At 41.8% G+C, this 27,868-nt stretch overlaps 2 protein-coding genes and 1 long non-coding RNA gene across 5 annotated transcripts in view; 2 read left to right on the forward strand and 1 right to left on the reverse strand.

The window, feature by feature from the left end:
• The window catches only part of LOC108441331 (scavenger receptor cysteine-rich type 1 protein M130-like), a 33,227-nt gene extending 15,197 nt beyond the window's left edge, over window positions 1-18,030 (forward strand). Inside the window, exons 9-19 of the mRNA XM_037533117.1 lie at window positions 1,213-1,335; window positions 1,550-1,704; window positions 2,796-2,905; window positions 4,956-5,153; window positions 9,641-9,981; window positions 13,589-13,885; window positions 14,247-14,552; window positions 14,674-14,967; window positions 15,065-15,439; window positions 16,696-16,815; window positions 17,674-18,030. Of these exons, the coding sequence (XP_037389014.1) occupies window positions 1,213-1,335; window positions 1,550-1,704; window positions 2,796-2,905; window positions 4,956-5,153; window positions 9,641-9,981; window positions 13,589-13,885; window positions 14,247-14,552; window positions 14,674-14,967; window positions 15,065-15,439; window positions 16,696-16,815; window positions 17,674-17,828 (2,474 nt within the window). The 3' untranslated portion in view covers window positions 17,829-18,030. The remainder of the gene's footprint in view (window positions 1-1,212; window positions 1,336-1,549; window positions 1,705-2,795; window positions 2,906-4,955; window positions 5,154-9,640; window positions 9,982-13,588; window positions 13,886-14,246; window positions 14,553-14,673; window positions 14,968-15,064; window positions 15,440-16,695; window positions 16,816-17,673) is intronic.
• On the forward strand, window positions 11,241-11,881 carry LOC119262085. The gene is made up of 2 exons (XR_005129407.1): window positions 11,241-11,446; window positions 11,564-11,881. It is a non-coding gene; the product is annotated as an uncharacterized LOC119262085 (long non-coding RNA).
• Window positions 18,031-25,343: 7,313 nt separating the features above from the next.
• Window positions 25,344-27,868, reverse strand: part of dlc1 (DLC1 Rho GTPase activating protein) — a 178,613-nt gene continuing 176,088 nt past the window's right edge. For all 3 annotated transcript variants that reach the window (XM_017720802.2, XM_017720803.2, XM_017720804.2), the window contains 2 exons: window positions 27,485-27,658; window positions 25,344-26,663 (listed from right to left, as the gene is read on the reverse strand). In XM_017720802.2, the coding sequence (XP_017576291.1) occupies window positions 26,564-26,663; window positions 27,485-27,658 (274 nt within the window). In that variant the 3' untranslated portion in view covers window positions 25,344-26,563. The remainder of the gene's footprint in view (window positions 26,664-27,484; window positions 27,659-27,868) is intronic.

The following is a 27,868-nucleotide window of genomic DNA, read 5'->3' on the forward strand; positions in this document are numbered from 1 at the left end:
CTTGGCTTGCTCATCAGGGGTTAAGTCCTAGATATCTGTTAAGCAGTTTGAAACCATGTTGCTGCAAGTCTATTAAAGCAAATTAAATTAATCTAAAATCAAAAGTCTAAACTCTGGTACACAACACTTCAATATCCAAGTGCTCTACCATCTGACCAACTCTTCATTCTGATACATACATCTGCTACAGTTTTCACCACTTCAGAATCAACTTGCAGCCCAGGGACTTCTGGACTGCTACCTCTCTCGTCATTTAAGGTCCCTCAAGTATACTTCCCTATACTTCATTCACCTCACTCAGTCCAAGACCTGAACAGTTCTGAAATCCATTGCAGAGTCCCTTGCAGGTTTGGCCTTCTAGCTCCAAGTTGTCCAGAACTCCACCCAAAATCTCAATCAGTCTTCCCTTATACTTCCACCATATGCTGAAGGCATGTTTCTTCTGACCCACTTTATATATCTGAAACTGCTTCTGTTGTTTTCATACTTCCATACTGGTTCCACACTTCCCTATGCCAAATTTTTAGCTAAGCAGATATTCTCCAAGATATTTTTTGAGCTAACCCTAATTAAATGGTGTTGCAACTTTCACCTCTTGCCAATGACTTCTGGATCAGACCATCCGACCTGTGTGGCTGATCTTCCCAAGTAACCTTGACTGTATTTGTACACAAATCTGAGATCTTTGACAAGCTAAGGAGAAGCATGCATGAATTTAACCTGGAGTTCTTGAAGATCCAACGTCCAGCCTACTCAGTAGAAGCCACTCAGAACTCCAGCCCAAGCTCAGAGTTCTCCCTTCCTTGTCTCAAGCTTAGTTTGGGGAGTGGTCTGCTTGGAATCATAAAATATTTAAGAGCAGGATCATAGCCAAAACCCATTCTCCTTTTCGTCCCATGCCCTATAAATCCTCTTCTCTCCCTTCAGTTACCCAAAGCAGCCCTTCCACCAACCTATCACCTCACTTTCTGCCACTCCTGCTCTCACTTGCTGAGTGATGTGAGGGTCTGGCTTCCCATGCTTAGCAGAAGCCTCCCAGAACTCCAGCCCAGGCATATTAGAATTCCTCCTCCCTACCTCAAACTCCAAAAATTGTAACTTCATATATCTCTTGCACATTATGCATTGGCAAAATATTACCATAGAGTTATATTGATCTTACTATATCTCTAAGTCCATTCTTTTCTGTTTATGTGTTTGTATGTGGTTCAGGTTTTCCCTCTTCTGCATTCATCACCAGAATGATGCTGGTGCCATTTCTTATGCTGATGACCTGCTTGACTATCTTCCTGACCTTCAGAAAGTTTGGCCATTTCTTCATTAGAGACACATTAGGTTAGTGACACATCAATCATCATAACACAACATAAAATAACCACTCACTACATTAAAGACACCTACTTGTAGCTACATGAATTATTCATGTTATCAGCTTAGAGTTTATCAGCTTACAGTTGTAGTCCATCGGTTAGCTTCCTTTGACCCCGTATCTTACTGAGGTGAATCAATGAGCACCCTGGTCATTATTGCTGTACACTTGTGTCTACAGGTCAACGACAGGCAGCAGCAGCTGCAGTCCAGTGTGAGAACATAGAGCTGGTCTTCCTGCAGTCCAAAGCTGAAGAGCAGCAGAATGTGGAGGGAGGCGATGCAGAGGAGCTACTCACAGACCTGGAGAAGGAGGATGAGGAGGAGCAGGACAGGAAATAGGTTCATAGTGAGAACGTCAGTGAAAATGTGGCAGAGAAAAGAAGCAGGCTGAGCATTAGCACTTGTGTAATGCAGACAGAAATTAGGCTTGGCTTGTATTTATCTATATTTCTTATATGTCTTTATGATGCTGTAGTAAAAGTAGAATCCGTTTTGTTTTCTTTCTGAATCAGAGTCTGATTTCTTAATGCAGTACATGTTTAATCCTATGAACTTGGCAGTAACAAAATTGATATGTTGTTGTTTGGAAATTTTATGTTCACCAATTTAGGCTCTTTGTGAATGAACACATTAGAAATATTTTTATTGTGTGCTTGTTCTTTGAGCTTTCCTGCTAAATAGTGTTGCACGGCAGTTTAAAATAAAGCTTGTCATGGTAAATTATGGGTGTGATAACTGCACTGTTTATAGATGTGTAGATTGCAGATCAAAATCAACACAATGGAATGTAGCAGTTTTTCTAATAATGAGGCTAGTGGAATAAGCCACTGCTCATGCCTGGATGTTTTAGAATAAGCTCTTAATTAACTTCCCTCCAGACTTCAGAGCTTGATCAGTGGGACAAACTAAACCCTTTAAGCAACTAAACAAATTCAACCAATGTTCATGTTTAAAGCAGTTGTAGATTCAGAGTCTGAGCAAAATCCAACCAGCAAGCTTCACAATCAAGATCACAGCAGGACTTGACAGAAAGATGAAATCTTACTCTGTGTGGCATGCGCCCGTCCCCCGGGCCCTGATGGTGACAGCCTCCAAGACTTGCGGCCAGCCGCTGAGGGAGTCCCTACCCACAGGAGGGCTTGGTTTTCCTGCCCTCCCGCCCGGCGCTCTTACTTCTTACTTTGCCACAAACAGAAAACAGACACTTTCAAGATCGCATTTGACCGACAGCCAATTTGGGGAGATGAAACTCAATTCCCAATCTGTTGTCACCACTAAGCTTGGGTCCGGTGCCACCAATCGGAATCGCTGGATGAGGCCACAAATTTGGCAGAGGTGCACATAGCGGCATATTCAGGGGCAGGAACCCCCACCCAGCCAATACCTCTCTCTCCTTCTCTCTCTCTCCCAATTGCTGCTCCCAGAAAGAAGGGAACTTTAGCCCCAAAACTCTCACTCTTCCCACTCTCACCCTCCCTGCAACCCTCTCCTTTCTACCTCCTGCACCCTCAGCAACAGCTGAGCCCACAAGAGTGTGAGAGGTCTTGCAAGCCTCCATGGGGATTTCTCGTTTTGAATTATTGTATGGGAGAAGACCCAGGGGCGTCCGAGACATCGTTAAAGAGTACTGGGCGGAGAGGCCTTCAAGTCCAGTACATTCTTGATCTGAGAATAAAACTCCAAGCCCTGGGGCACTTAACTCAAGAACGTCAGAGCCTACAACAGGAGCGCAGGTTTTCACAAGGAGACAAAGTTCTTGCTTTACTCCCCACATCAAGCTCCAAATTGCTCGCCAAGTGGCAAGGACCCTTTGAGGTCACATGGTGAGAGAAGTTGACTATGAGGTCAGATGGACAGACAGAGGTGGGACACTTCAGGTATACCACCTCAATCACCTTAAACCCTGGAGGGAGGCGGTCCTTGTTTCTCTGGCAATGGTGGTTCCCAAGAGAGCTGAGTTGGGGCCAGAGGTCCCAACTAAACTTAATCACACTCTGTTCCCCTGTGGCAGAGGTGGCAAAGTTACAAATGGAGTTTTCAGATGTTTTCACCTCTGCCTGGCCATACTGACCTCATAGAGCACCACATTGAAACTCCTCCTGGTGTGGTTGTGGAATGCCTGAGCACAAAAAAAGGTGGTTCAGCATGAAATGAAATCTATGCTTCATATGGGGTTAATCGAAGAGTCCCACAGTGATTGAAGCAGCCCCGTGGTGCTTGTCCCCAAGCCCAATGGGACTGTTCATTTCTGGGTGGACTACAGAGAAGTCAACAAAGTGTCTATATTCGATGCCTATCCAATGCCACTGCTGGATCGGTTAAGTTCTGCTCTTTTTTACTCTACACTGTATTTGACCAAGGGCTACTGGCAGATCCCCTTGACTCCAGTATCCTGAGAAAAAATGACTTTCTCCATGGTGTTTGGGTTACACCAATTTGTCAGCCTCCCTTCTGGGTTGTTTGAGGCACTGGCCACGTTTCAGTGACTCATAGATAGAATTCTCCAGCCCCACTGTGCTTGTACTATGCAGTGGGCATGTGCAGCTTTTGAGGGTGGTGGAACGGGTGGAAATACAGCGTCTGGGCTTCCACTTGGGTCACGGACAGGTACATCCCCAAATTGAAAAAGATGGTGGCAATTGCGATCTGTCCGAGATCCAAGATCAAAAAGGAGGTGAGACGGTTCCTATAATAATAATAAATAATAAAAATATAAAAATATAATAATAATAAAATAATGGTTTACTTGAAAAGTGTCTATGTAACACATTCATAACACTTCATAACATGTTCATAAATATTTAAATTAACATTAATAAAGCAGATATGTTTTGCATGACATTAATATGGACTGTACTGTTACAGAGAGACAGTTTTCAAAATAAAAGTGCTCATTTTTTAATGTGAAAAATGATATTGCTTACAGGAAAGCACCCTAATTTCTGGACAGCCAGAATAAACATGACCTTGCTTTATTAAAGGGAGAAAATGAACTTATTCTCCAGGGTATATTTTGGATTGTCCATCTGAAGTTACATGACCAAATCCATCCATCCATCCATCCATCCATCCATCCATCCATCCATCCATCCATCCATTATCTTCCACTTCTGCAGCATCCTAAGCAATGAGGCCCAGACCTCCATTTCTCTAGCCAATTCCACCAGCTCTCCAAGGGGGATTCCGAGGCGCTCCCAGGCCAGCTGGGCGATATAGTCACGTCAGCGTGTCCAGGGTCTTCCCCGGGGTCTCCTCCTGGGTGGACTTGCCTGTGACACCTGCGTCCAGGAGGCATCCTAACCAGATGCCCGAACCATGACCAAATCATAAGGCAAGATATTCAGCATTCACAAATTATTCACAGTAAACAGAAACTCTGTGGTCTCGAGGGGTTGAAGAGGCCACCTTAAAGTTTTTCAGAAGCCTTGTGGCCTGTGCAGTGTGACCGTGCCCTGTGGTCATTAAGTGTAGTGACTAATGACTGTGAAGTGTATCTTTATCCCACTGAAGTCAGCCCGTGCGTTTACACGCATCACCAGCAATGATTTTCCGCTATGACGTAACACACTTTCACACCTGTGTAGGAAAGCAGATAAGATCTTCACACATACTGAAGAAGCGCACATGCAAGCATGTTCACGCGCTCACATGTCTCCTGCAGTCACGCAGACACACTCGTCTCATGCAGACTTACGGAGACACTGGATTGTAGATGATGGAGCTCCAGCCTCCAGCAGCCACGCTAACTGCTGTGATACTGACGATGATCTACTCCACCGCAGGTAGGACAACAGCGCTTCGACATACAGCAGAAGCTCTCGCTGTCGTAGCTCACTCACACCCACACTGACTGACGAGTCCGGTGAGAGAGATCGCTTCAGACAGAGGTGGTCTGCTGTCTAGAAGCTCTGGAGGTTGGTGCACTGGAAAATCAGATGAAGCTCCACCGGGCACGATGCCCGAGTTGCTAAGTCGAACTGCTTTTAGGGTGGTTTCAGATCAAAATCAGCCTGATTTGTTAACTTTGGTGTGTTTTGAATGTCTTAACAGGGAATTCCACCAATTTGCATAATCCTAGTATTTCTTTAATGTTTACTGTAGAGGAAGTTAAGCAAATTGCATTCCTTTACACTGGTGCTAATAGGAAGAAGGGCTTGGCGTGTCCACAACACAGATATAGATATTTTATTTACCACGACTGAACCTACATGTGTCTTTTGAGTTTTAAATGGAATGTTGATGATGATAAAACTGTGGAAAATCTGGAAAAGCAAAAATGTCTGTTTTTCTGGGAACTGTTTGGCTCCATAATGCCTTGCAAGTTTCCCTCCACCATGGTTAGAGTTGTAGGTCCAAATCATCTCAAAACCATCCTGAAACAATGTTTGTCACTACGTAGCATATTTATAACTGTTTCATGTAGTGACTTTCTGTGAGGGAGCTTTCAGAGGTGGATGTCTGGTTCCTACCACCACCACTGTGAAGACGTCTAACTGGTCTGGAATGGAGCATTTCAAATAAAACCCCTCTGAAAGACTTCACATCTTTGCCATTTAGTAATGCAGGCATTTCATAAACCAGGAGAATTCTCGTTTAACACAATGAGTAATGAAACATCCATCGGTGTGACTTCTTTTTAATGATTCCAAACTTCTTGTCATGCTACACTTTTTAGAAAGGCTTGCTTGCTTCCTGTCTGTGGGTGGAAGTTGCTCTTATCTGCTGATCTATGACCAGCTGCTTTCCTCTAATTCCTGCTCTAATATGGCCAGAGGCTGAAAGAAATGCTCTGACAAACAGGTCTTAAATGATAGAATTGGTAATAAATAAATGTATATTTATGTATTTTATGTAAATATACATTTACATATATTAATGTAAATGTGTATTTCAAATTCACATCCATGAAAAACATCTGAAATATACAATATGACATACGAAATACTGCTTGTTTTCAATAGACCTCTGTAATCAGAAACATGCCCAAATCACACATTTCAGGTTTAAGCTCTTTACCTCTATGGGGAAAAAGCAAGATAGTTTTCCAAAACCAAACCCCAATTCCAAAAAAAATTTGGACACCATGCAAAATGTAAATAAAAACAAAACGCAATGATGTTCAAACCATTTAAAGCCTATATTCAATACTACAAAGACAACAATTGCTGAAACCGAGAAATTGTATTGTTTTTGGAAAAATATGTGTCAATTTTTAAATCTAATGCCAACAAAACGCTCCAAAACTTTGGAATGGGGGCAACAAAAGGTAAGTTGTTTAATTCTAAAAAAAAAAAATCCTAGTGGTCAATCAGCAACATGTCAGTAACATGATTGGATATAAAAGAGCATCTCAGAGAGGCGGAGTCTTTCAGAAGTAAAGATGAAGAGGGTTCACCACTCTGTGAAAGACTGCACAATCAAATATTTCTCAACATAAATAGTAAAGAACTTTCATTTTTCATCGTCTACTGTACATAATATCATTTAAAGATTCTGAAAATTTGGAGACAGGGACGTGGCCAAACATCAGTATTTGTGCTGGCCGTGATCTTTGGGCTCTCAGGTGGCACTGCAATTAAAAATGGACATGATTCTGTAGTGTAAATCACTCCACGAGCTCAGAAACACTTCTGAAGAACACTGTCTGTGAACACAGTTTGTCACTGCAACCACAAATGCTAATTAAAACTCTTAAATGCAAAGAAGAAACCATATATATATATACAGGATCCAGAAATGCTGCCACCTTCTCTGGGCTCGAGCTCATGAATAGACTGAGGGGAAGTGGAAAAGTGACCTGTGGTCCAACAAATCAACATTTGAAATTCTTTATGGAAATCATGATAAGATGTCATCTGGATGGCAGCACGTTATTCAAAAACCTGCATATATTCAATATATGCAGGTTATATGTTATATATAGGTTCATATATGTTCAGCATCAATGGTGCCTTGACACATGTGCAAGTCACCCATGCCATGTGCACTAATGTGCCTCCGTACAATCACAAGAGGGACCACAACAAGCCGGGTTAGTCCTTCTCCTCTTTAGGTCAGGGGACGTGGTGTCCACGATTTCCAAAAAGAATGTAACTGACCTGTTGCTAATTAATCTAATTAGTTGAGCCTTTTTAAAGCATAATTTTACCAGTCTTTTGGTGTCCCTGTCCCAACTTTTTTTAAACGTGTTGCTCTGATCAACTTCAACAATGGGCATATATTTTTCAAAAAGCAGAAAATAAAAACTCAGTTTCAACCTTCGATATGTTACCTGTGTACTATTTTCAAATAAATTTAGGACTTTATTTGTGATTTGCAGACTATTGTATTTTACTTTGTTTTGCACAGCATCCCAACTTGTTGGAAATGGGGTTGTAGAGATCTAGCTAACTCACAGTGAGTGGCTTAGCAGCTTGACTAGTTAGGTATCAATTATTACCTTGCTTCAGGCCTCATTGTCTAACATGCTAATTTATCTTTGGTCTTCTTAAATGAACTCACTGAGTGAAATTTTCAATAATAAATAAATAATGAGTGGTGGCTGGGATAGTGTTGTGGTAAACACCTTTTCTTTCTATGCTGTTGACTGCGGTTCAATCCCCCTTCAGGGTAAGCACCCTACACTACACCAGTAAGAGTCCTTGGGCAAGACTCCTAACACCACCCTGGCCTACCTGTGTAAAGTGATCGAATTGTAAGTCGCCTCTGCCAGATGCTCTAAATGTAATGAAGACCGAGTTAGGAGCCACTGTAGAAACAATGCCACCAAGGCTTAAGGAAGCTAGAAAAACGAACAGCTTTATTATAAATTTTGGAGTGTCTTGGCTGCTTTGCTTTGCTGCATTGCTGTGGCTGCAACGTGTGCTGCCACAAACGTGTGAAGTTAATTTTTCTCCTAGAGCCAGAGTCTCTACTATGAGCATAACAATAGAATGACACCTGACTTCAGAGGTCAATGGAGACAGCACGACTCCTTTCCATTGGCTGAACGAGCAGTAGGCTGGACTGATGTGTTCAACACAAGATAGATGTTGTTTCGTGCACTCTGGAAAAACTAAAGGTTTGGACTGGTTTCCAGGCACCAGTGCTTGGACTCTGACAGGCTGGAATTAGCTTTGTACAATGACATTTGGCCTTTCAGTTTGCATTCTACAACCCTCACTGTAAATTCATTTCCAAACTAAAGTGTTACAGCAGTGCCATGTCCAGCAGAACCCTGACAATTGCATATGTGGTCAACCGTCAAGGTGTTGCAGTGGTCTCTCTACAATCCCCAAAGGGAATACAACCTGTTGATATATAAACTCAGTTGTGGTCACTGAACCAGTAGGTTAAGTGAAAACCCTTAGTGAAGCAGTTCATATCATCTCTTTATTCTCACTCCAGCAAACTTTCTTTTTCTCTTGGGGTTCATGTTTAAACGGCTAACCTCAACTAATCTACTACAGCCCTCTGATGATAGTGGATCGATTTCGAGTGACCAATTAAAGAATAGGAAGTGGGCAGGCTCCCTTTAAACTGGCTCTGATTTTATCACATTTTTCTTCCCGCTGGAAGACTATTAAACTAAGATCTCCAGCTTAATGGACTGACTAAAGGCTTTATTAGCACTTAGCAAAATGTGTTTGGCATTAATGCTTAAAAAAAAAGTTCACCGACTTCAAGAACTGCTTAATGACTTCTGTTATGAACCTGTTTGGAGTATGCAGGTTTTATTTAGTACTTGGAAAAGCATTGAAATGATCTTCGGTAATAATCCACTGTACAGCCTAGATTAGAAAGAGGTGGTTGAAAAATCGGTTGGGCATTTTTATCATTATTTGTAATTAATAACAATACATTTGATATCAGAACTGAACCGAGACTGAACACTGTCTTCCTCTGAGTCTCTTCTTGTCTGTTTAGAGATGGCTGGGGTCAGACTGGTGGAAGGCAATCAGGAGTGCTCTGGAACACCAGAGGTCCTTTATCAGGGAGAATGGAGGAGAGTGGACAGTAGAACTTTTAACTACAGAAACGCAAAGGTGGTGTGCAGAGAGCTCGACTGTGGGAATGCGGTCAACGTTACTTTTAGAGGTGATTTTAGAAACTGGGAGGAGAATGAAACTGTCATTATGATCACATGTACCGGCAAAGAGCCAGCTGTATCGCAGTGTGAACAAAAGAATATATGGAATAAATTTAACCTCAGTACAGATGTCATCTGCTCAGGTGAGAGTTTAAACTTTTAGCTGATGTGCCAGTTTTGTAGCATTTATTAATATTTTAGTCTTTTTCACTCTGGACTGACCTGTATGTTCTCAGACTCTGTGAGGCTAGTGGATGGAGCTGGACTCTGCTCTGGGAGACTGGAGGTGAAGTCCCATCAGTCCTGGACCACAGTATGTGAGGCTGGCTTTGACTGGCAGGATGCAGAGGTGGTCTGTAGGGAGCTGGGCTGTGGGACTCCACTAACTCTACAGGGGGCGCTCTTTGGAGAAGGGAAACTTCCATTTGGGACCAAAAAGTTCCAGTGTAAAGGCACAGAGAACCATCTCCTCACCTGTAGCACCTCAGACAGTGAAGAGTACACCTGTCCATGGAGCAATGCTGTGGGACTCACCTGTTCAGGTAGGAATTACACAACATACTGAATCATTAAAATGTTTAAATCTGAGCTATAACCAAGTGTATGCAAAAGTTTGGGCACCACCGGCACTCCTTTATGAAAGTAAAAAGAAGTAAACACCTTTGCAGCACACTTTTAAAAACTGCAGAGTTTCAGCAAATGTCAATCCGCATAAGTTAAATTAAAAATGAAGGTAGCAAATGAGGCATGTGCAAAAGTATGGACTTCTTAGTAGTTGGTAATTAGTAACCACTTTTGACAGATATTATAGCTTGCGAATACTTTTTTTAGTAAGTCTTTATATGCTTGCTTCTTGTAAAAGTCAGACTGTTTTCAACTTCAGTTTCTTGACTGGCTGTGTCAAATTAGCTTCCAGGATCTGAGATATCCATTCCATCCCTTCTGGAATCTGTTCTTCCATCTGTCCATGGAATGTTCCCTGTGCCACTGGCAGCCAAACAACCTCAAAGCGTAATAGATCATTCTGAACAGTTGACAAGGTGTTCCTTTCATCAAATGCTGTAATTGATTTAGTTGTATTCAATTTAAGCGAATACCTTGAATGAACGATTCTTTGGATCAGAGTATTTTTTTGGAAGTTACTCTTTTTTTTTTCAAATTGAACTGACAAACCATTTTTACAGTGTGCATTGTAAGATGTTCCATCACCTCGTTTGTCAGCTGTATTTTCGAGGAGTTGAATACACAGGCAAGCCTCTTTAGTCACTGCTTGTTCTTGGGGTCTTTTACCTTCCGTTTTGCCTTCAGTGAGTGAAATTCTTACTCAACTGAATTGGGTTCATGTGATTAACTTGGCCATTGAAGAACATTTCGCTTGCTTTAAAACAAGTGTTGAGTTGCTTTGGCTGTGTGCTTTAGGGTATTGTCCATCAGCAGTGTAAAGTTTCATCTAGTAAGACTATGATTGGAAGCATTTTTGTGCTGTTTGGCTTGCTGCACGCTCAGAAATTGACATACTGATATACCACATCATCTCTCGGCTGTACAGATTCTCTTACACTGACCTTCTCGCAAGATGAATCCACTCAACATAGCCAATCTCATCAAACACAATCCCACAATTACATGCAGGCCATCAGGTGTAATACCCACCCTCATCACTAGAGGTCAGCCTCACCTGAGTACTGACTTGCTTTCTAGTAACACGCAACCTCTCTCACCTGCAGCTCATTAACCACCCTTTATAAGGACCTTCACTAATGCTTGATCTCTGTGAAGTGTTGTTGGGTCATCTGTGATCTTTTCTGTTTCTGTTTCACCTTTTGGACTGTCTCTGACTGACTCCGTTTTTTGTGATTTTTATACTGTGCTATTGGGTAAACAGGAATTATGGGTTCCAATACATCTGGAGATTCTTCCTTACACAGGCCTACAGATCCCCTCAGACATCAAACAATACAATGGTGCAACATGCTTCAATAAAAGAATGTTCTTATATGCAGCAAGGTAGAGTATAACTCTTGGACACTGCAAAGGTGAACACATGCATCCATACAAACACATGAGTCTTCTCAGCTTTAGGCAGATGAAAGTGTTCTTTTCTCTACTCTTTCAACATTCAAGACGGAGGGTTCCATTTGTCCAGGAGACGGCTATTGAAATCAACAAACCGCAGTGAGGACAGGCTGCTGAGGTGGTGATAATTCCTGGCTTATCTGTCTGCATCACTCAGGCATTTGTCAATACAAGTATCTGAGAAGTTGTAACCTGGTTGTCTCATTGTAATCTTCCAGTTGATGTATTTCTGTTCCTTCCCTTCATGATTGCCCCAGACATGTAACTAGATCTCTTTCTTCCCTAAAAGAATGCAATCATTTCTTACTTTAACCATAAACATGCTGGTCTAGCAGTTTCATCAGACTGCACAACAGCCAAGTTTCATCAGACTCTATCACCAGGTCACTGTAAGAACAAGGCTTCTGACCAAGCTGGCTCTTCTGTGCTGTAGCTTAGCTGTGGACCACCTGCCTATCATGACTCTCAGAGCATGAGTTGTCTGCTGGGTGGGACAGCTTACATTTCTGTAGTTTTAGGGAAAGTTTGCAATGCACCTTTCATGCATGTAAAGTCATTGAGGAACCCTGAACATGAAATGTATGAGGTAATGCTTTAGCACTGATTTCACTGTACTGAGGCTACTAGCAACCAGTCTTATTTTGAAAATCTGTTGTCAGAACTTGGGTATTCAACTCTGCAGCCAATCCAGGTTAATGCCACTTGCAGTTTCCAGTCCTTGCTTTATAGATTTGTCATTTTCTATATTAGTGATATTCACATTAAATCTTCTTGTCTTGCGGAATATTTCACAGGATGTCTCTTTTGCGAAGGGTACTGGAGGGCAAGTTGTTTGTAAAGGTTGAAAAATGTTTCATCTAATCACTTTTACCTTCCTATGTTACCCACAGGGTATGAGCATAAATGCAGACAAGGTGCAGGTTGTGTTAAAGTTACATCAACTCAGGACCACCAGGGAGCTACAGTGATTTCTGGGTTTGACCGGCTTCTAACAGGGGTTTCATAAAGTTCTTCTTTTCCAAGACATTAATACCAGCTGAAAGAAACTATGATATAGGAAACCAAGAGTTCCTTCCTATTAATCAATCCCTGGAAGAGTGCAGATGTTGATTGGAGGGGGCTTGCTATCTGTTTGTGGTGTACAGGGACCATTATAATCTTAAATGCACCTGCCAGGCACAATGTCTCACTCTATGCATCCAATCACTAACCTGCTTGGTTACTCCCATCTCCTGGAACATCCATTAGCAGAGAGAGCAAACTGTTGCTGGAACCCCCAAGTCATCTGATAAGCCCACTCAGAAAAATACCAGAGGCCTTCAGGGGTAGACTAGGGTTAGACTAATCCTTCCCCAGCCCTTGAACACCCAGGCATAATCTTCCTTGTGTCACATTACTGGTTGACAGGACTTCCCATAGTAACCACTAAGTCTTAGTGTATATCCCAATTACCCTGGTCTCACTTATTGGAGGACTTCTCCATGATAATGGCACTTTACTGTAAGTGATGGACCAGTTCTCTAAAGCCTGCTGTCTCATCCAACTTCTGGGTCTCCAGATGATATTTGGCCTACTGAGGTAGGAATCAGCCCATGTACAGGACAGAGCCATCAAGAGACAGAAAGCAAATGTCAATGACCAATTCAGGGAGTCACCTGAATACAGGCCGGGAGAGAGAGTTTGGCTGTCCACATGTGGCAAGAAATTCAGTCCATGATTCATTGGATTTTCCAAGATCTTAAACTGTGTCAACAGGTTGACAAATTGACTTCAACTTCCCCTCAATTCCACATCTGACCCTCCTTTCGTCCTCCTCACCCTGCATCCTACAGTCACCCAGTATCCTACTGAACCCCTGAACCCACCACTTCCTGTCTTCATGGTGGATGGAGCTCATGCATTCACTGTGAGGGCCCTTCTGGATTTTCACAGAAGACGGGATCAGTTCCAGGACTTGGTGGATTGGGAAGGATATGGTCTGGAGGAGAGATCTTGGTTCCCCGAGGCTGTATTTGGGCTGTATTTTCTCTGTGAGTCATCCCTAATGCAGGTCTTTCTTTCTTCTCTATACAGACCCTAATGATGTGAGACTGGTGGATGGAGGCAGCCGCTGTGCTGGAACAGTGGAGATATTTCATGGTGGAGAGTGGAGAAAAGTGAAAAAAGTTTACTGGGACATGAAACAGGCTACTGTGGTGTGCAAACAGCTGGACTGTGGCTCTGTTGTTACAGCTACAGGAAGAGAATCTGGGACAGATGAATCTGAATGGAGTGTTGAAATTCACTGCCAGTTATCTGAGCGTGCAGTGAGGGAGTGCTTAATTTGGAATGATTTTCGAAGCAACATCTATGCAACAGTTGCGTGTTCAGGTAATTCAGCAAATAGGAGATTAATAAAGTATCTTGCAATGCAGCAAATGTACAATCTAATAGACACAAAATCTATCTAGGAATAAAGTAAGAGGACTTTTGACCCAAGAAGATGGACAGCAGATACTATTTCTAAACAGACGAAAAATACCTTTTGATACTCCTATGGTTTTAAAGCTTGTCTTTTACTGCAATTAATATAGTTCCTTTAAAAATGTCCAACTCCAGTGTTATGGGCGACAGCACTGCAGACAATTCAACTAAGTTTAATTCTGAATAAATTTTAGTCTATAAAGTTCAGAGTGATATTTTACAACACAATATCGTTCCAGTCCATATATATTTATATATGTGTTCTCAGACTCTGTGAGGCTTGTAGATGGTCCTGGACTCTGCTCTGGGAGACTGGAGGTGAAGTCCCATCAGTCCTGGACCACAGTATGTGAGGCTGATTTTGACTGGAAGGATGCAGAGGTGGTCTGTAGGGAGCTGGACTGTGGGACTCCGCTAACTCTACAGGGGGCGCTCTTTGGAGGAGGGAAACTTCCATTTGGAACCAAAAAGTTTCAATGTAATGCCACAGAGGACCGTCTCCTCGCTTGTAGCGTGTCAGACTCAGAGGAGCACACCTACACACACGACAAAGCTGTGGAACTCACCTGTTCAGGTAGAAGACACACAACATGTTTATTACAGATTTCACCGAACTTTTTCCACAACAGAGCCGGGGGAAATATGGGACTGAAGTGTTGCAGTCTAGTGCAATGATATCTTTTGTTTCTCCACAGGGCCTCACTATGTGAGTCTGGTGGATGAAAGCAGTCACTGTGCTGGGACAGTGATGCTTTTTAGCAGGGAATGGAAGAAAGTGGAAGCAGATAGATGGTCCATGAGAGAGGCTGCTGTGGTGTGCAGGCAGCTGGACTGTGGCTCTGCTGTTGCAGCTACACAGAGAGAGTCTAAGAGAAATGGGACTGAATTGAATTCTGTGGCTGATTGTGAAGGTTCTGAGTTTGAACTGAGAAAATGTTCAATACACTGTGGTTCCTCAGTTGGGTTCGCTGCTGGAGTGATCTGTTCAGGTATGCATGAAAATTATATATCGCTCCAGATCTCTGGGCAAAAGTGTGATTGGAATCTCAAAAATCTTTTTTCCCCACATTTTTTAAATATTTACAGGCCTGCTGGTGCAGCCCAGGATCTCTTTCTCATCTCCCACAAGAGTGTCCAGGGGTCGCCAGGGTCCAGAGGTGTTCCAGGGCCACAGCTTCACCATCACCTGCTTCACTCATCCACAGTACCCAGGAGGCTCCTTCCACCTCAAACTGCCCCAGAACAACAGAAGCCACACCCAGACAGCTGTCAATCACTCAGCCTCCTTCCTCTTTCCTGCTGCAGATGATTCCCACCAGGGGAACTACAGCTGTGTCTATGAGAACCAAGTGACCTTTCAGAATGAAAAGTTTAAAGTTGAGGGTAATGATGATTGGTCTCCTGGTCCTTTCATCTATAATTTCTCCTCTGCGAGTGAGCCTCTGTCCCTCACTGTCACAGGTAACTTGCTTTTTAAAATTAATGGATTTATGTCAGGTTTCATGCTTTTTAGTGCAAAAGGTTGTTTTTCCTGTTGCAGACTTAAAAACAGTTTGTAGATATTTGGATTCTTACAACCCCATTTCCAAAAAACAAAATGCATTAATGTGCAGATCATTTAAACCCCATATTTCATTGCAAATAGTACAAAAACAACATATCCAATGTTGAAACTATGAAATTTTATTTTTGAATTTGAATTTTGAATTTGATGCCAACAACATGTTCCAAAAAAGCTGGGACGGGGCAACAAAAGGCTAGTAAAGTTGTGTAATACTAATAAAAACACCTGGTGGTTGATTGGCAACAGGTCAGTAACATGATGGTGTATAAAAAGAGCATCCAAGAGAGGCACAGTCTTTCAGAAATAAAGATGAGGAGGGGTTCACCACATCACAGAAATAGTTTTTGTCTTTTTAAGACATTTAAAGTATTTTTCCTCCAAAAGTCCTTATAGCAGATAAGCAATGATCTGGTAATAAACTGGTAAATAATTCATAATCTGGTAAAATTCCATGTGTCCATTAAAGCCATAGACCCATAAGCACCAGCGACCCATTAGAGTTGTGAAAGTCTGGACATCAAATAGAGCAATAATTCAAGAATAACATTTTTCAATGTACAATGGCAAAGAACATTTGCTTTTCATCATCTACAGAACATAATCACATTAACAGATTCAGGAGAAGGCCAACAAACAGTATTGGCTGCCCATCATGTTTGGGCTCTCAGGCAGCACTGCATTAAAAACAGACATGATTCTGTAGTGGAAATCACTGCATCTGCTCAAATACACTTCTAACAATGACTGTCTGTGAAAATAGTTCATTGCTGCGTCCACAAATGCAAGTTAGAACTCCAAAACATAAAGAAGAAACCAAACATAAACAGGATCCAGAAACACTGCCACCTTCTCTGGGCCGGAGCTCATTTAAAATGGACTGAGGGGAAGTGGAAAAGTGTCCTGTGGTCCGACGAATCAAGATTTGAAATTCTTTTTAGAAATCATGGACACGGTGTAAAGACCACTCAACTTATCATAATTTGCATATTTTTGCATTCTATTTTTAGTTAAATTTTGGACAACCTCACAACTTTTTTGGAAATGGGATTATAAACACACAGCACTCTTTCTCTGATTTGGAGACAACATATTGCCAAAAAATAAACATATCATCCTATTGAGCTTATTTGACTAATGTTTATCCATGTTTTAGATTCTCCACTGCCTGCCTTCGTCACCAGAATGCTGTTGGTGCCAATTCTGATGCTGATAACCTGCTTGTCTATCTTCCTGACCTTCAAGAAGTGGAGTCATTTGTTCATTAGAAACACACGTGAGTTAACACTAATTAATATTTTTGAATTATTACTTTTGTCCAGTAATCTTCAGGAGTAAGTATATATATAATGCAGACAGTGGTGGACAGTAACTGAGTAAATGTAATTGGTTTCTGCACTTTAGTATTTTTGGTGTATCTGTACTGAAGTTTCTCCGTTCTGGGGACTTTTTCCTTTCACTCCACTACATTTCAGAGTCTAATATCCGACTTTTTCCTCCTACATTTTGAGAAATCTGTGGTTCCTTTTGGTTTCTGTGTGTATAAAAACGTAACATGTCAAAACGAAAGAAGCGCAAAGCCAGAGCACCAATCAGGGCCCAGCGGTCACTTTGTTCAGAGCTGGTTTTGACCTGTTGGTCATACCGACCCAGTGCAGCACGCGGTTCAACGTCAGCGCAGCAGCGTAAAACTTTGGGAGAGTCTGTTCAACATAAATGATGAACTAACCTAACTTTGTGTAAATAGAGCACAATATAGAAATATGTCCACATATGCAGTCGAGACTGACGCGGCTTTTTTCTGAATTTCTACAAACACCATTTCATTTTATAGTAAATGAGTTTGGGCTGGTTTATGTTTATGAACAGAGGCCTACAGATCAACATAGTAAAGGAGCTCATCTGTGATCCTGAGTTTAAAGCCAGTTTTTATTCAACTTAAACTTGGAACTAAGTTGTAAATAAATCTGAAACTGAAACTTTGCTTGTGTGTAAAAAGTGATTTCAGAGCCACTCGGTTCTCCCTGATGGATCCATCACTAAAATAAATAAATAAATAAATAAATAAATAATATATATATATATATATACAGGCAAAGTATTCTGGTCATTATTGTGGTACCCTGGTTTACAGGTCAGCAGGGGGCAGCAGCAGCTACAGTTCATGAGAACATAGAGATGGTCTCCCTGCAGTCCAGAGCTGAGGAGAAGCAGAATGTAGACAGAGGAGCTGGAGAGGAGCTGCTCACGGACCTGGAGCAGGAGGAGGAGGAGCAGAACAGGAATTAGGTTCATAGTGACAGATTTAGGGAGTGTGCAGTGGGGAAAAGAGACAATCTGCTTTTCTTTTAGCCTAGAAAATACCAGAAGAAGAACACAGCACCTTTTGGAGCTTTGCAATCTCAGAAATTGTGTAATATGTCTTTGAAACAGTCCCTCAGGATGAGAACAGAGTTGTCAAGGTGTGTAAGCACCATTTCTACAATATGAATGTGTGGCGATCGTGTGACAGAAGCTTTTTCGTTTCTTTGTCCCTTTATAAATGTAATCAATTATACGAAATGCTTTAGCTCAACTTTTGTGTGTTTCTGTTATGAGCACAGTCTCTCGTTGACACGCAGAATTATTTCCATTTGTTTGTTTTCTCTGTGTCAGTTTTGAAGAAAATTTTGCCACATCTTTATTATTCAATAAAATCAGCCTGACTTTGGTTGTTGTTCTGCTTGTATTTGTGTATAAGTGAGAAGACGATGCTCAGAACAATGTAAAATCACTGCTGTCTCTTCAGCGCCCCCTCTGGTGGTGAGAGAGTGTAGCTTTAGGACAACACATTTGATCATTATTGCAGTAAAACATCTTTAGTTGCTATATGTCGTTTACTTGATTAACACCTGTTTCCCTTTTTTAAACTCAAAATGTTACTTCATAACTATAAGGAGGCAGTCATGGACTGGAGGTTAACCAACCCGCCTTGTGACCCAAAGGTCGCTGGGTTGATCCCCTGATATGACAGTATGTGACTGAAGTGCCCTTGAACAAAGTACTGAACCCCCAAAAGCTCCCTGAGGGCCATGGTCAGGGTTGCCTGCTGCTCTGGGTAAGTGTGCTCCCTGCCCCCTAGTGTGTGTGTTCACTAGTGTGTATGTGGTGTTTCACTGCACGGATGGGATTTTGAGGGGTTCATGGGCTGGAGCTTAGGGAACCACCCTTGTTGTCCGTAAATTTGCCGGTTCGATTCTCTCAGCCAACAATCCATGATTGAAGTGCCCTTGAGCAAGGCACCGAACCCTCAAATGCTCCCTGAGGGCCATGGATAGGGCTGCCCACCGCTCTGGGTAAGTGTGCTCACTGCCCTCTGGTGTGTGTGTTCACTAGTGTGTATGTGGTGTTTCCCTGCACGAATGGGATTTCCCCGTTAGGTTCAGCTTTTGGTGTGGAACCTTTACTCGCAACCTCATCTTGAGCTTCTTCCTCAGGCAGGGAAAGGGTAGATTCATCGTTTTCAGAGGCAACTGGGAGACTTTTGACTATCACACTTTCAACTGCTTCTGTGAAAGTATTCCAAGTAGTTGCTAAAGTGTTGCTTAGTGATTGCTATGGTATCCCAGGTGGTTGCTAGTGTGTTGGATTTTTGAAAGGAAATGCAGAGTGACTGCAGCATAAGTACTTCCCAGAAGGTTGCTATGGTGTTCCAAGTGGTTATAAGGTGTTGCTCGATAGTTGCAATGGTATCTCAGGTGTTTCCTAGAGCATTGCTATGTGGTTGTTATGGTATCCCGGGTGGTTGCTTGGGTGTTGCTAATCAGTTGCTATGGTATTCCAAATGGCTGATGAAGTGTTACTATGAGGTTACTAAGGTACTTCAGGTGGTTCCTGAGGTCTTGCTAGGTGGTTGATATGCTATCCTAGGCATTTGCCAGGGTTTTGATAGGTTGTTTCTATGGTATTCCAAATAGTAGCTTAAGTGTTGCTATGGTTCCCCAGCTGGTTGCCAGGGTGTTACTGTGTGGCTCTTGTTTATTTTTTCCCAATATGTTTAAGGCAATACCCCCAATTTTTTCTGCATATTTAATGTCCTTAATAATGGTTTGTAATTCAGAGTGGTTTGATGTAAAATGCTCTGTTCTACCGTTCACTGTATTTTTAATACCCATTCATGGTGGAGGGATATATGCAGGGTGTTGAGAGGCAAAATATTACCCAAAGAAAACTTGTTAGTTCAGATTTCCCACCATTTGACCATTACCGCTATTCCTTATAAAGCTCAGAAGACACACATAGATATACTGGTGGTTTTGGAAAGTAAATAAATTGTCCATTTTTGTGTTGTACATGTGGTGATCTTCGGTTCCTATCACCACCACTGTACAGAAAATCTGCGTTGAAAATCTGTGTTGATCGCTACAAATGAGTTATTTCACATCAAATCACTCTGAACGATATATCTTAACCACTGAATTATAGAGAATTTTTGTGGAATCAATCAGTGGAATTCCCTTTAACAACATGGAAACAGCTGAGACGTCCAAACTTATATCCGAACACTTTAACTATGCACTGAAATCATAGAACTCAAAGAACTTCCATATCATCTACAGAAACAGAGCTCCCTCTAGTGGACAGATTTGTCCTCATGTGCTTGTGAGGAAGCAGCAGCCCTTGCCTGCTGATCAGATTAGCAGCTGACCTTTTTACAGGACTTTAGGAAGTAGCCTTAATCACCAAGGCAATAGGTGACCAGTGTCCTGCTACATTAGAGATGCATATAGATCAGCAGATAAGAGCAACTTCCACCCACAGACAGGAAGCGGGAGAGTTTTTGTAGCTTAACAGCAAGTTTTCAGTACAAAATCCAGTTAATGAGTTAATGGGGGCAAGTTAGACTGATGCATTTATATTACTTTTTTGTGTTGAAACACACCAAAGTTAACAAATCAGTCTGCTTTGAATCTGAAACAACCCTAAAAGCCATTCAACTCAGCCGTTTCTGCTCCTTTCCACAAAAGTGTGAACATTTCTTATGCAATAGTGGAATATCACTGCTTCCCAGAAGGTTGCTATGGTATCCCAAATGGTTGCTAAGGTGTTGTTAGATGGTTACGAAGGTATCTCAGCTGGTTGTTATGGTATTCCATGTGGTTGTTAGGGTTTTACTCTATGGTTGCAGTGATTGTTTGGGTCTTGCTAGGTATTCAATGTGGTTGCTGTAATGTTGCTAGGTGGTTACTATGATATCCCAAGTGGTTGATAGTGTTGCTAATCAATTGCTATGGTATTCCATGTGGTTGCTAAGGTGTTATTATGTAGTTGCTCTGGTATCTCAGGTGGTTGCTAGAATGTTGCCAAGTGGTTGCTATGATATCCCAGGGGGTTGCTGTGATATCCCATGTGATTACATGATTTTTCTAAATGGTTGCTATGGTAGTTTTAGAAATTGTGTATATGTTGCTAGGTGGTTGCTAAAGTGTTGCTAGACGGTTGCTTCGAAGCGTTTACTCTCTCAGATGGTTGCATGGTGGGGTTGCAGTGGTGTTTCATGTGATTGCTAGTTTGTTGCCAAGTGGTGGTATTCTGGGGTAATTGTTGGTGTGTTGCAAGGTGGTTGCTATGGTAAATTCAGACTAGATAAATGAGCATAAACATCATAAGTTGACCTCAGAAAAAAATACAAAATACAAGAAAAATGTAGAATAAGTTTTTCTTAGTAAAAAGTCAGAGCAAATGTTTACAGGCAGATATTTCAACAAACTGCGTTCAGATAAAGCCGAGATGCAGGAAACAGAATAAAACATAAATAAATAATTGAACACAGTCTTGTTGTTTTGATGAAAAAGGATTACCACCCATTTTTCAAAATTCCTGTGTAACACAGTTACGATGATGACTGCAAAGCTGTTCATGAGTTTTCTGAGCACTTCCCATCGATTGGCTCACTCCTGCATAAATTAGGGTGAATTGAACATTATTTCGGAAGTCCTTCCTTGGAAGATTATGCGTACGTGACGGACTTGTGGACAGTGCTTGTTTGGCAGCTGGGGCTTATTCACTCAATCTGCTTTCGTTTTGATGTCCTCCCTTATTCTAATGAATCAGCCCTCCAGACTTCTCACAGCTTTGATTGAGAGCCAGTGCAAAGATAGGCAGCCAGTGGCTGAATCTCAAATGACTCCCTACTCCCCAAGTAGTGCATTGTGTAGGACACAAAATAATGGATTCTAGGGAGCTATAAGGAGCTATTTGAGATTCAGCCAGTGTTCTCAATGGGTTCTGCCAACTTTGCCAACCGAGTCAGAGCACATGAACATGTGCCTGATGGATATGGAGTGGACAGTCGACCATGATGTCATTCCCGACCTCCAGCTGGTTCCAACTTTCACTCATCAAGGCTTCAAAGGTAAGATAAATAGTTTATTAATATTTTTCCTTCTCCCAGTGGCAGCGTGCTTAATCGTTTAAGATGCCGGACTGTTTGAAGTGAAATTGAAAAAGCACTCATCCGGTTTTCTGGTGCCAAAGGTTCTGGTACATTTTGCAGTGGAACAAAACATCCTAAATATGCGATATTCTTGAAATAAATGAGAAAGCATCTTTAAAATATCTATAAAAAATAAAGTGACCTAGGGTGAGGAGAGACTGACACAAAATAGTTAACCCTTCTATGTTTTTATATCTGAGTTGATATTTTAATAAAAGTGAGAAAATCCAAGGGTTTTTTTCTCATGAACTTTCAGAAAGGCCAACCATGATTTTAGATATGACTCAGTCATAGTTAATCAGATTGACATCTTTTTTTAGAAAACCTCTTTCCTCTGGAAACACATCAACCAAAATGATGCATTGAATAGAAAAAAGAATTCAAATGAGTTTTTCTTTGAACTTCTAGGGTGGCAGTTCTCAACCCCATCCTCAGGGCCTCTTTGATGGTCCACATTTTCACTCCAACTCAACTCTTGACATTCAGTTCAACTCTCTAAGGATAGAGCAAACATTTGGACTGTCTGGGGGGGCCTGAGGACCAGTTTGAGAACCACTAGTAGAAGTATATGAAATAATGAGGGCAGTGGTCCAGCCAATCGTATGGCAGCAGCACAGTGCATCAAGTCATGCAAACATTGGTCAAGAGCTTCAGTTCATGTTCTCATCAAGCATCAGAATAGGGGAAAATGGCTTCAACCAAGACATGGTTTTTGGGGCCAGACTAAGTGGTTTGGGTATTTCATACTGATGATCTTCTGGGATTGTGATGCTCAGCAGTCTCCAGAGTTTACGGAGTGATGGTTCTGTGGGCTGAAGTGCCTTGTTTATGAGACAAGTCAATGGAAAAGGACTTCTTCAAGCTGATGAGAAGACTGCAGTAGCTCAAATATCCACTCTTTACAACAGTAGTGATCATCTCTGAACATGTCGAACTTTGAGGTGGATGGGCTACAACAGCAGAAGACCACATTGGGTTCTATTCATGACAGCTGAGAAGGAATCTGGGGCTACAGTGAGCAGAGGCTTACCCTCACTGGACAGATGAAGGTTTGGAGAATGTCACCTGGTCTGATGAATCCACTAGACCTGTTGGCTCACTAACACTAGACAGTTAGATACCAGCAAAACCTCACAGTGTACAGTGTAACGTCACTACCAGTGTATTGTTGCTGACCATGTGATATGGTCATCTCAAGTCATCTCAAACTGGTTCCACGTGTATGACCATGAGTTCACTGTACTCCTGTACTTCATTTCGATGTGTCGTGAGTTTGGTTGGAGCTGAGGTGTAGGCCATTTGGTGGGCCCTAATGACCGAGTTGGAAAGCACTGCAATAGTCTAGAGATTCGTGGCAGGACAAGAAATTTGCAGCATGAATGTCCTCACCACAAAATTTAAGCTGCACTGAAATGGAATAGAAATAAATAATAACAAAAAGATCTGAATGCGTTTATGTATTTATTTATTCTTAATACATTTAATAGTGCACTTTGTGATTAATCTGTACAGAAATAATATTAATAATAAAAAAGATAAAACATTCTTTTCATTTCTGTAACTTAAAAGGGGTAACATTTACAATAAAATAAGATACATAAAAAAGGAACAATATATCTGTGCTTTAAATACACAAAGCTTTAAATTAACTTTCATTGTCATGCGTTATCTTAATGTACACACACGCGTTTACAGCACAGGACTATGTTAGCTGGACATTATTTATTTATTTATTTTTTAATGCGAAGTACGCTGCGTTTGGAAAGCATCCGGAAGCAGGAGCGCCGATTCGGGATCAGCTTTGAACGGCGTCAGCGCTCTTACTCTGAGGTCAGTGTATGAGCATGAAGGAAAGCGTTTTGGAAGTTATCGTTTTAAGAGTTTTACTTCATTTCTGGTTAACACTGTCAAACAGGGAAACACAAACCAGTTTCCATCCCATGAAGGAATACATTAGCAAACAATCTTCTTCTCTTACCCCAGAATTTGTGTCTGAAGTTTCCGTGGTTTTGCACTGCAGCTATGATGCCAAAGAGCAAACAAGTAATGGAGGCTAATACGACACCAATTAGCACGAATTCGCTGTCTTATGCAGTGCAACATCGGATTTCTCAGCCTTGTCAGCTTGACAGGCTTGTCCTTTTAACGACTTTATCCAGCAGACATGATATTCAGCTCCCTAACAGTACTATTAGCTATTCTTCTCAATTAGGCCAGTTAGCGTTCCCGAAAGGTCCTCCCACCTTCTAGATGCATCATCCGAAAGGTGGGTTTTCCCATCATTAAACCAGAAAATCTCAATCTCGATCCAAATCCAAATGTCCGGTTGATCGTGGCCACTATTTTTAGCTTTATGGTTCACTTTTTAGCTACATTAGCATTATGCAAAACACCTAACCTACCTCGGCTGATCGACTACTTCTGGGGTAAGAGTGAAAACTTATATAGCTAAATATTCCTTTGAACTCGAACATCTTCTCCCGTCGGTTACATTAGGACAGCAAAAAGGGCCCTTTCTGTTTTCTCTCAGACTTTAACCTGTTCCCTCTTAGTTCCTCTGTCATTTATTCCTCCTCTCCACGTAGTGTATTGTCAAAGAGATGTGGTCAGGACCATCTGAAAGCTCAGCGTATGTGTCCTTTCGGCCACGCTTTGGTCCATAACTACGTTGGTCTCCGTTCTAGGCAACTGCTGTAAGCCTACTTTTTGCTTGTGGCCTACAAACACTAATCCTCCTTCTTTTCCCGTTCGTATTCCTCGCTCAAGGTGTTCCAGCCACCGCCTTCCATTTCTCACACCTGTTTCTTTCTTCTGTGCATTTATGTAGAAACCGCCATACACTTATTCATCCGTCCTTCCATCCGTTCGTGAGCAGATATGGTGAAAGAGCTGTAAATACCCATGCAGACACAGACATAACTGGCTAATAACAATACACACATTCAAACTCAACAGGCTCACTCTTTCTCTCACACAAACACATTGGTATATGCGTACATACTATTTAGCAGTAGGGTGCCAGTGCATGGAATACATCACATTTGTCCACGATATCCAGACAACTTGTATGTATGCGTGTGTGTGTGTGTGTATATATATATATATATATATATATATATATATATATAAATAAATAAACACACACATACACACACACACACACACACACACATACAGTGGGGTCCAAAAGGTCTGAGACCAGTAAAAATGCCATCTTTTGCATTCTTTTACAACTTTTGAAACTTTTACATGAATTTCAGAAAGCACGAGTTTGCTTATATAAAATATATAAATCTTATATAAAATCTTCCTGAGTTTGCTTGTTTTTCTATTGTTGTCCCAAATTTTCCCGACTTGCCTGGGTAGCCCACTAGCAAGGGCACTCTTCACTGCAGTAGGAAAATTTGACTGGGCCATTAATCGGGACAGTTATTGTCCTCTGTAGTGGAGTTTAACCTGGCCACAAGCCCGGTTGATATTTGCTGTGTTAATGAAGTCTGGCTAGGCTATGAACCAGGACACTGTTCGCCATCGTACAGGAGTTTGACTGGGCCCTGAGCCGGAACACTTTTCTCCATGACAGCGAAATTTGACTAGGCCGTGAACCGGGACAAATTTTAGGGGAGTCTGACTGGGCCTTGAGCCAGGACACTGGAATTTGACAAGACTGTAAGACGGAACACTTTTCACTGCAGTAGTGTAAATTTACTAGGCCACAAGCTAAGACATATTTCAGTGCAGTAGCTGAGTCTGACTGGGCTGTGAGCCGGGACACCTTTCATCGGGGTACTAGAATTTGATGAGGCCCCAAGTCGGGACACTTTTCACTGCAATAGTGGAACTTGACTAGGCCACGGGCTGGGGACTTAAGATAAGTTAATTAAGAAAGGATATTCAAGATTTGTTGATCATTATACAAATTTAAGCAATTTTGTGACATCGATAACGTTAAGGCATTTACACAGAAAGTTCAGCTTTTATTTTAATTTCCATTGAAGCATGTGTTCAGACTCTCAAGCGCAGTCTTGGGCACAGAGGTAATGCCATGCAGTGGGAATGCCAGCTAGAGTAAAAGCAGTACAAACCAAGAAATACCAAGAAATTCTGAAATTCATTTTAGTATTCTATTGATATTCTAATAGTATATATTTTGATGGTATTATTATTTGTAATAACTTTCAGAAGATTGCAAAATAGGAGTATTAAGACTAGTGATTTTAGACTTCTGGACCCCACCGTATCTCTCTCTCTCTATTTCTTACTCACACACACACACACACACACACACCCACTCTCACTCACTCATATCTTCTTGCTTCTCAGAAGCAGTAGCACCCCCAAGTTCAAGTCCCTCTCTGTGAAACCATTGTAAGTAAGGTCACTGGTCCATGACAACATTGATAATGATGCCATATTAGCAGGCGTGTCCTTTACTAGCTTTTGCTGAATCAGCGTGCAGTCGCTGTCTGCTTTATCTTCATCATCTTCCTCTCCCTTCTCACATTAGAGTCCTCCAAAAGGAATAACATGACGTTCCAAGTGTGCATGCTCATTTGTCCAGTGGGCATGTGAAAGAGTCTCGTATTCGCACCAGTTCAGAGACGCACAGGTGGCCATACAGCTTGTTGTACCACTCTGGGCAGCGGCCCCTGGAGGAAAGAGAAAGAGCAAGAAATAAGTATCATTTTGTGTCTATTCAAATCTCGATTCCAAAACATCAGAACAGCATATGAAATGCAAATAAAGGCAACACCATTAAAACCAGCCTACTTCTGTGATGGGCTCAAGGATTAGGATACTTTGACAAGCTTCGACAAACCACTCAATAAACATTACTCATCTCTGTATCCCCAACTGCAAGACACGATGGCGATTGTCAACAACAACTAGAAACGCTGCCTACTTCTCTGGGCTCAACCTTGTCTGAGTATGTGTATAGTGGTCCGATGAGTCAACCATTCAGGTCATTAATGGAAATAATGGACGTTGTGTTCTCTGGGCTGAAGAAGAAAAGGTCCATCCAGATTGTTACCAGTATACAGTTCAAAATCCAAAGTCTGTCATGGTATGCTAGGTGTGTTAGTGACTAACCTGCACATCTGTAATGGCACCATTAACACTGAACACCTTTTGGAGCAACATGTGCTGCCTTTTGAATGCTGTCTTTTTCAGAGGTTTTCAGGCTGATTTTAACATAGCAACTCCAAGCCACATCCTGCCTGCATTATAACAGCATGACTCCATAATCAGAGTGACACGTGTAGTCCAGACCATTTTACTCTTGAAAACAAGTTAATTGTGAGCTATGACAATAAAGACCCCGTACTGTTGTGAATCTGCTCTCTGTTTTCAGTCGCCAAAAACAGTTTTAAACATGCTCCTGTCCCAACTTTTTTGGAACATGTTGCAGGCATCAAGTTCCGAATGAGCGCATATTTATTGTATTATGATTTTTTTCATTGGGTATTACCTGCAGTCTGCTCTGGAGAGGTATGTGAGGCGGCTCTTATTGGTCCCACAGGGTTCGATGTAGTAGCGGGATGTTAGCAGATTGGCACGCACGCCCAGCACCGCTGCAGCCTCGTGATCCACTGACACACCCACCAGCGCACACGCACCTTTAGAAAGGTCCGTCACCCACGACCTGCAACAGACACAACCCTTACAGCTTAGAGGTACTGCTGACTGCAACGAAAGCATGTTGTAGCTGTAATCAGAACCACCCGATTCCCCCCATTCAGATTCATCAACTCAAACAAAGTCTGTGAAGAAGGCCATGGCAAAGTATGTCTTCAATGTCAAATATTTCTGGAATTGAAAAGATGTATAATCCAAAATACTTGCTTGCCTGTTT

The sequence above is a fragment of the Pygocentrus nattereri genome, chromosome 22 (assembly GCF_015220715.1).
Source record: "Pygocentrus nattereri isolate fPygNat1 chromosome 22, fPygNat1.pri, whole genome shotgun sequence".
In the NCBI taxonomy this organism is placed as follows: domain Eukaryota; kingdom Metazoa; phylum Chordata; class Actinopteri; order Characiformes; family Serrasalmidae; genus Pygocentrus; species Pygocentrus nattereri.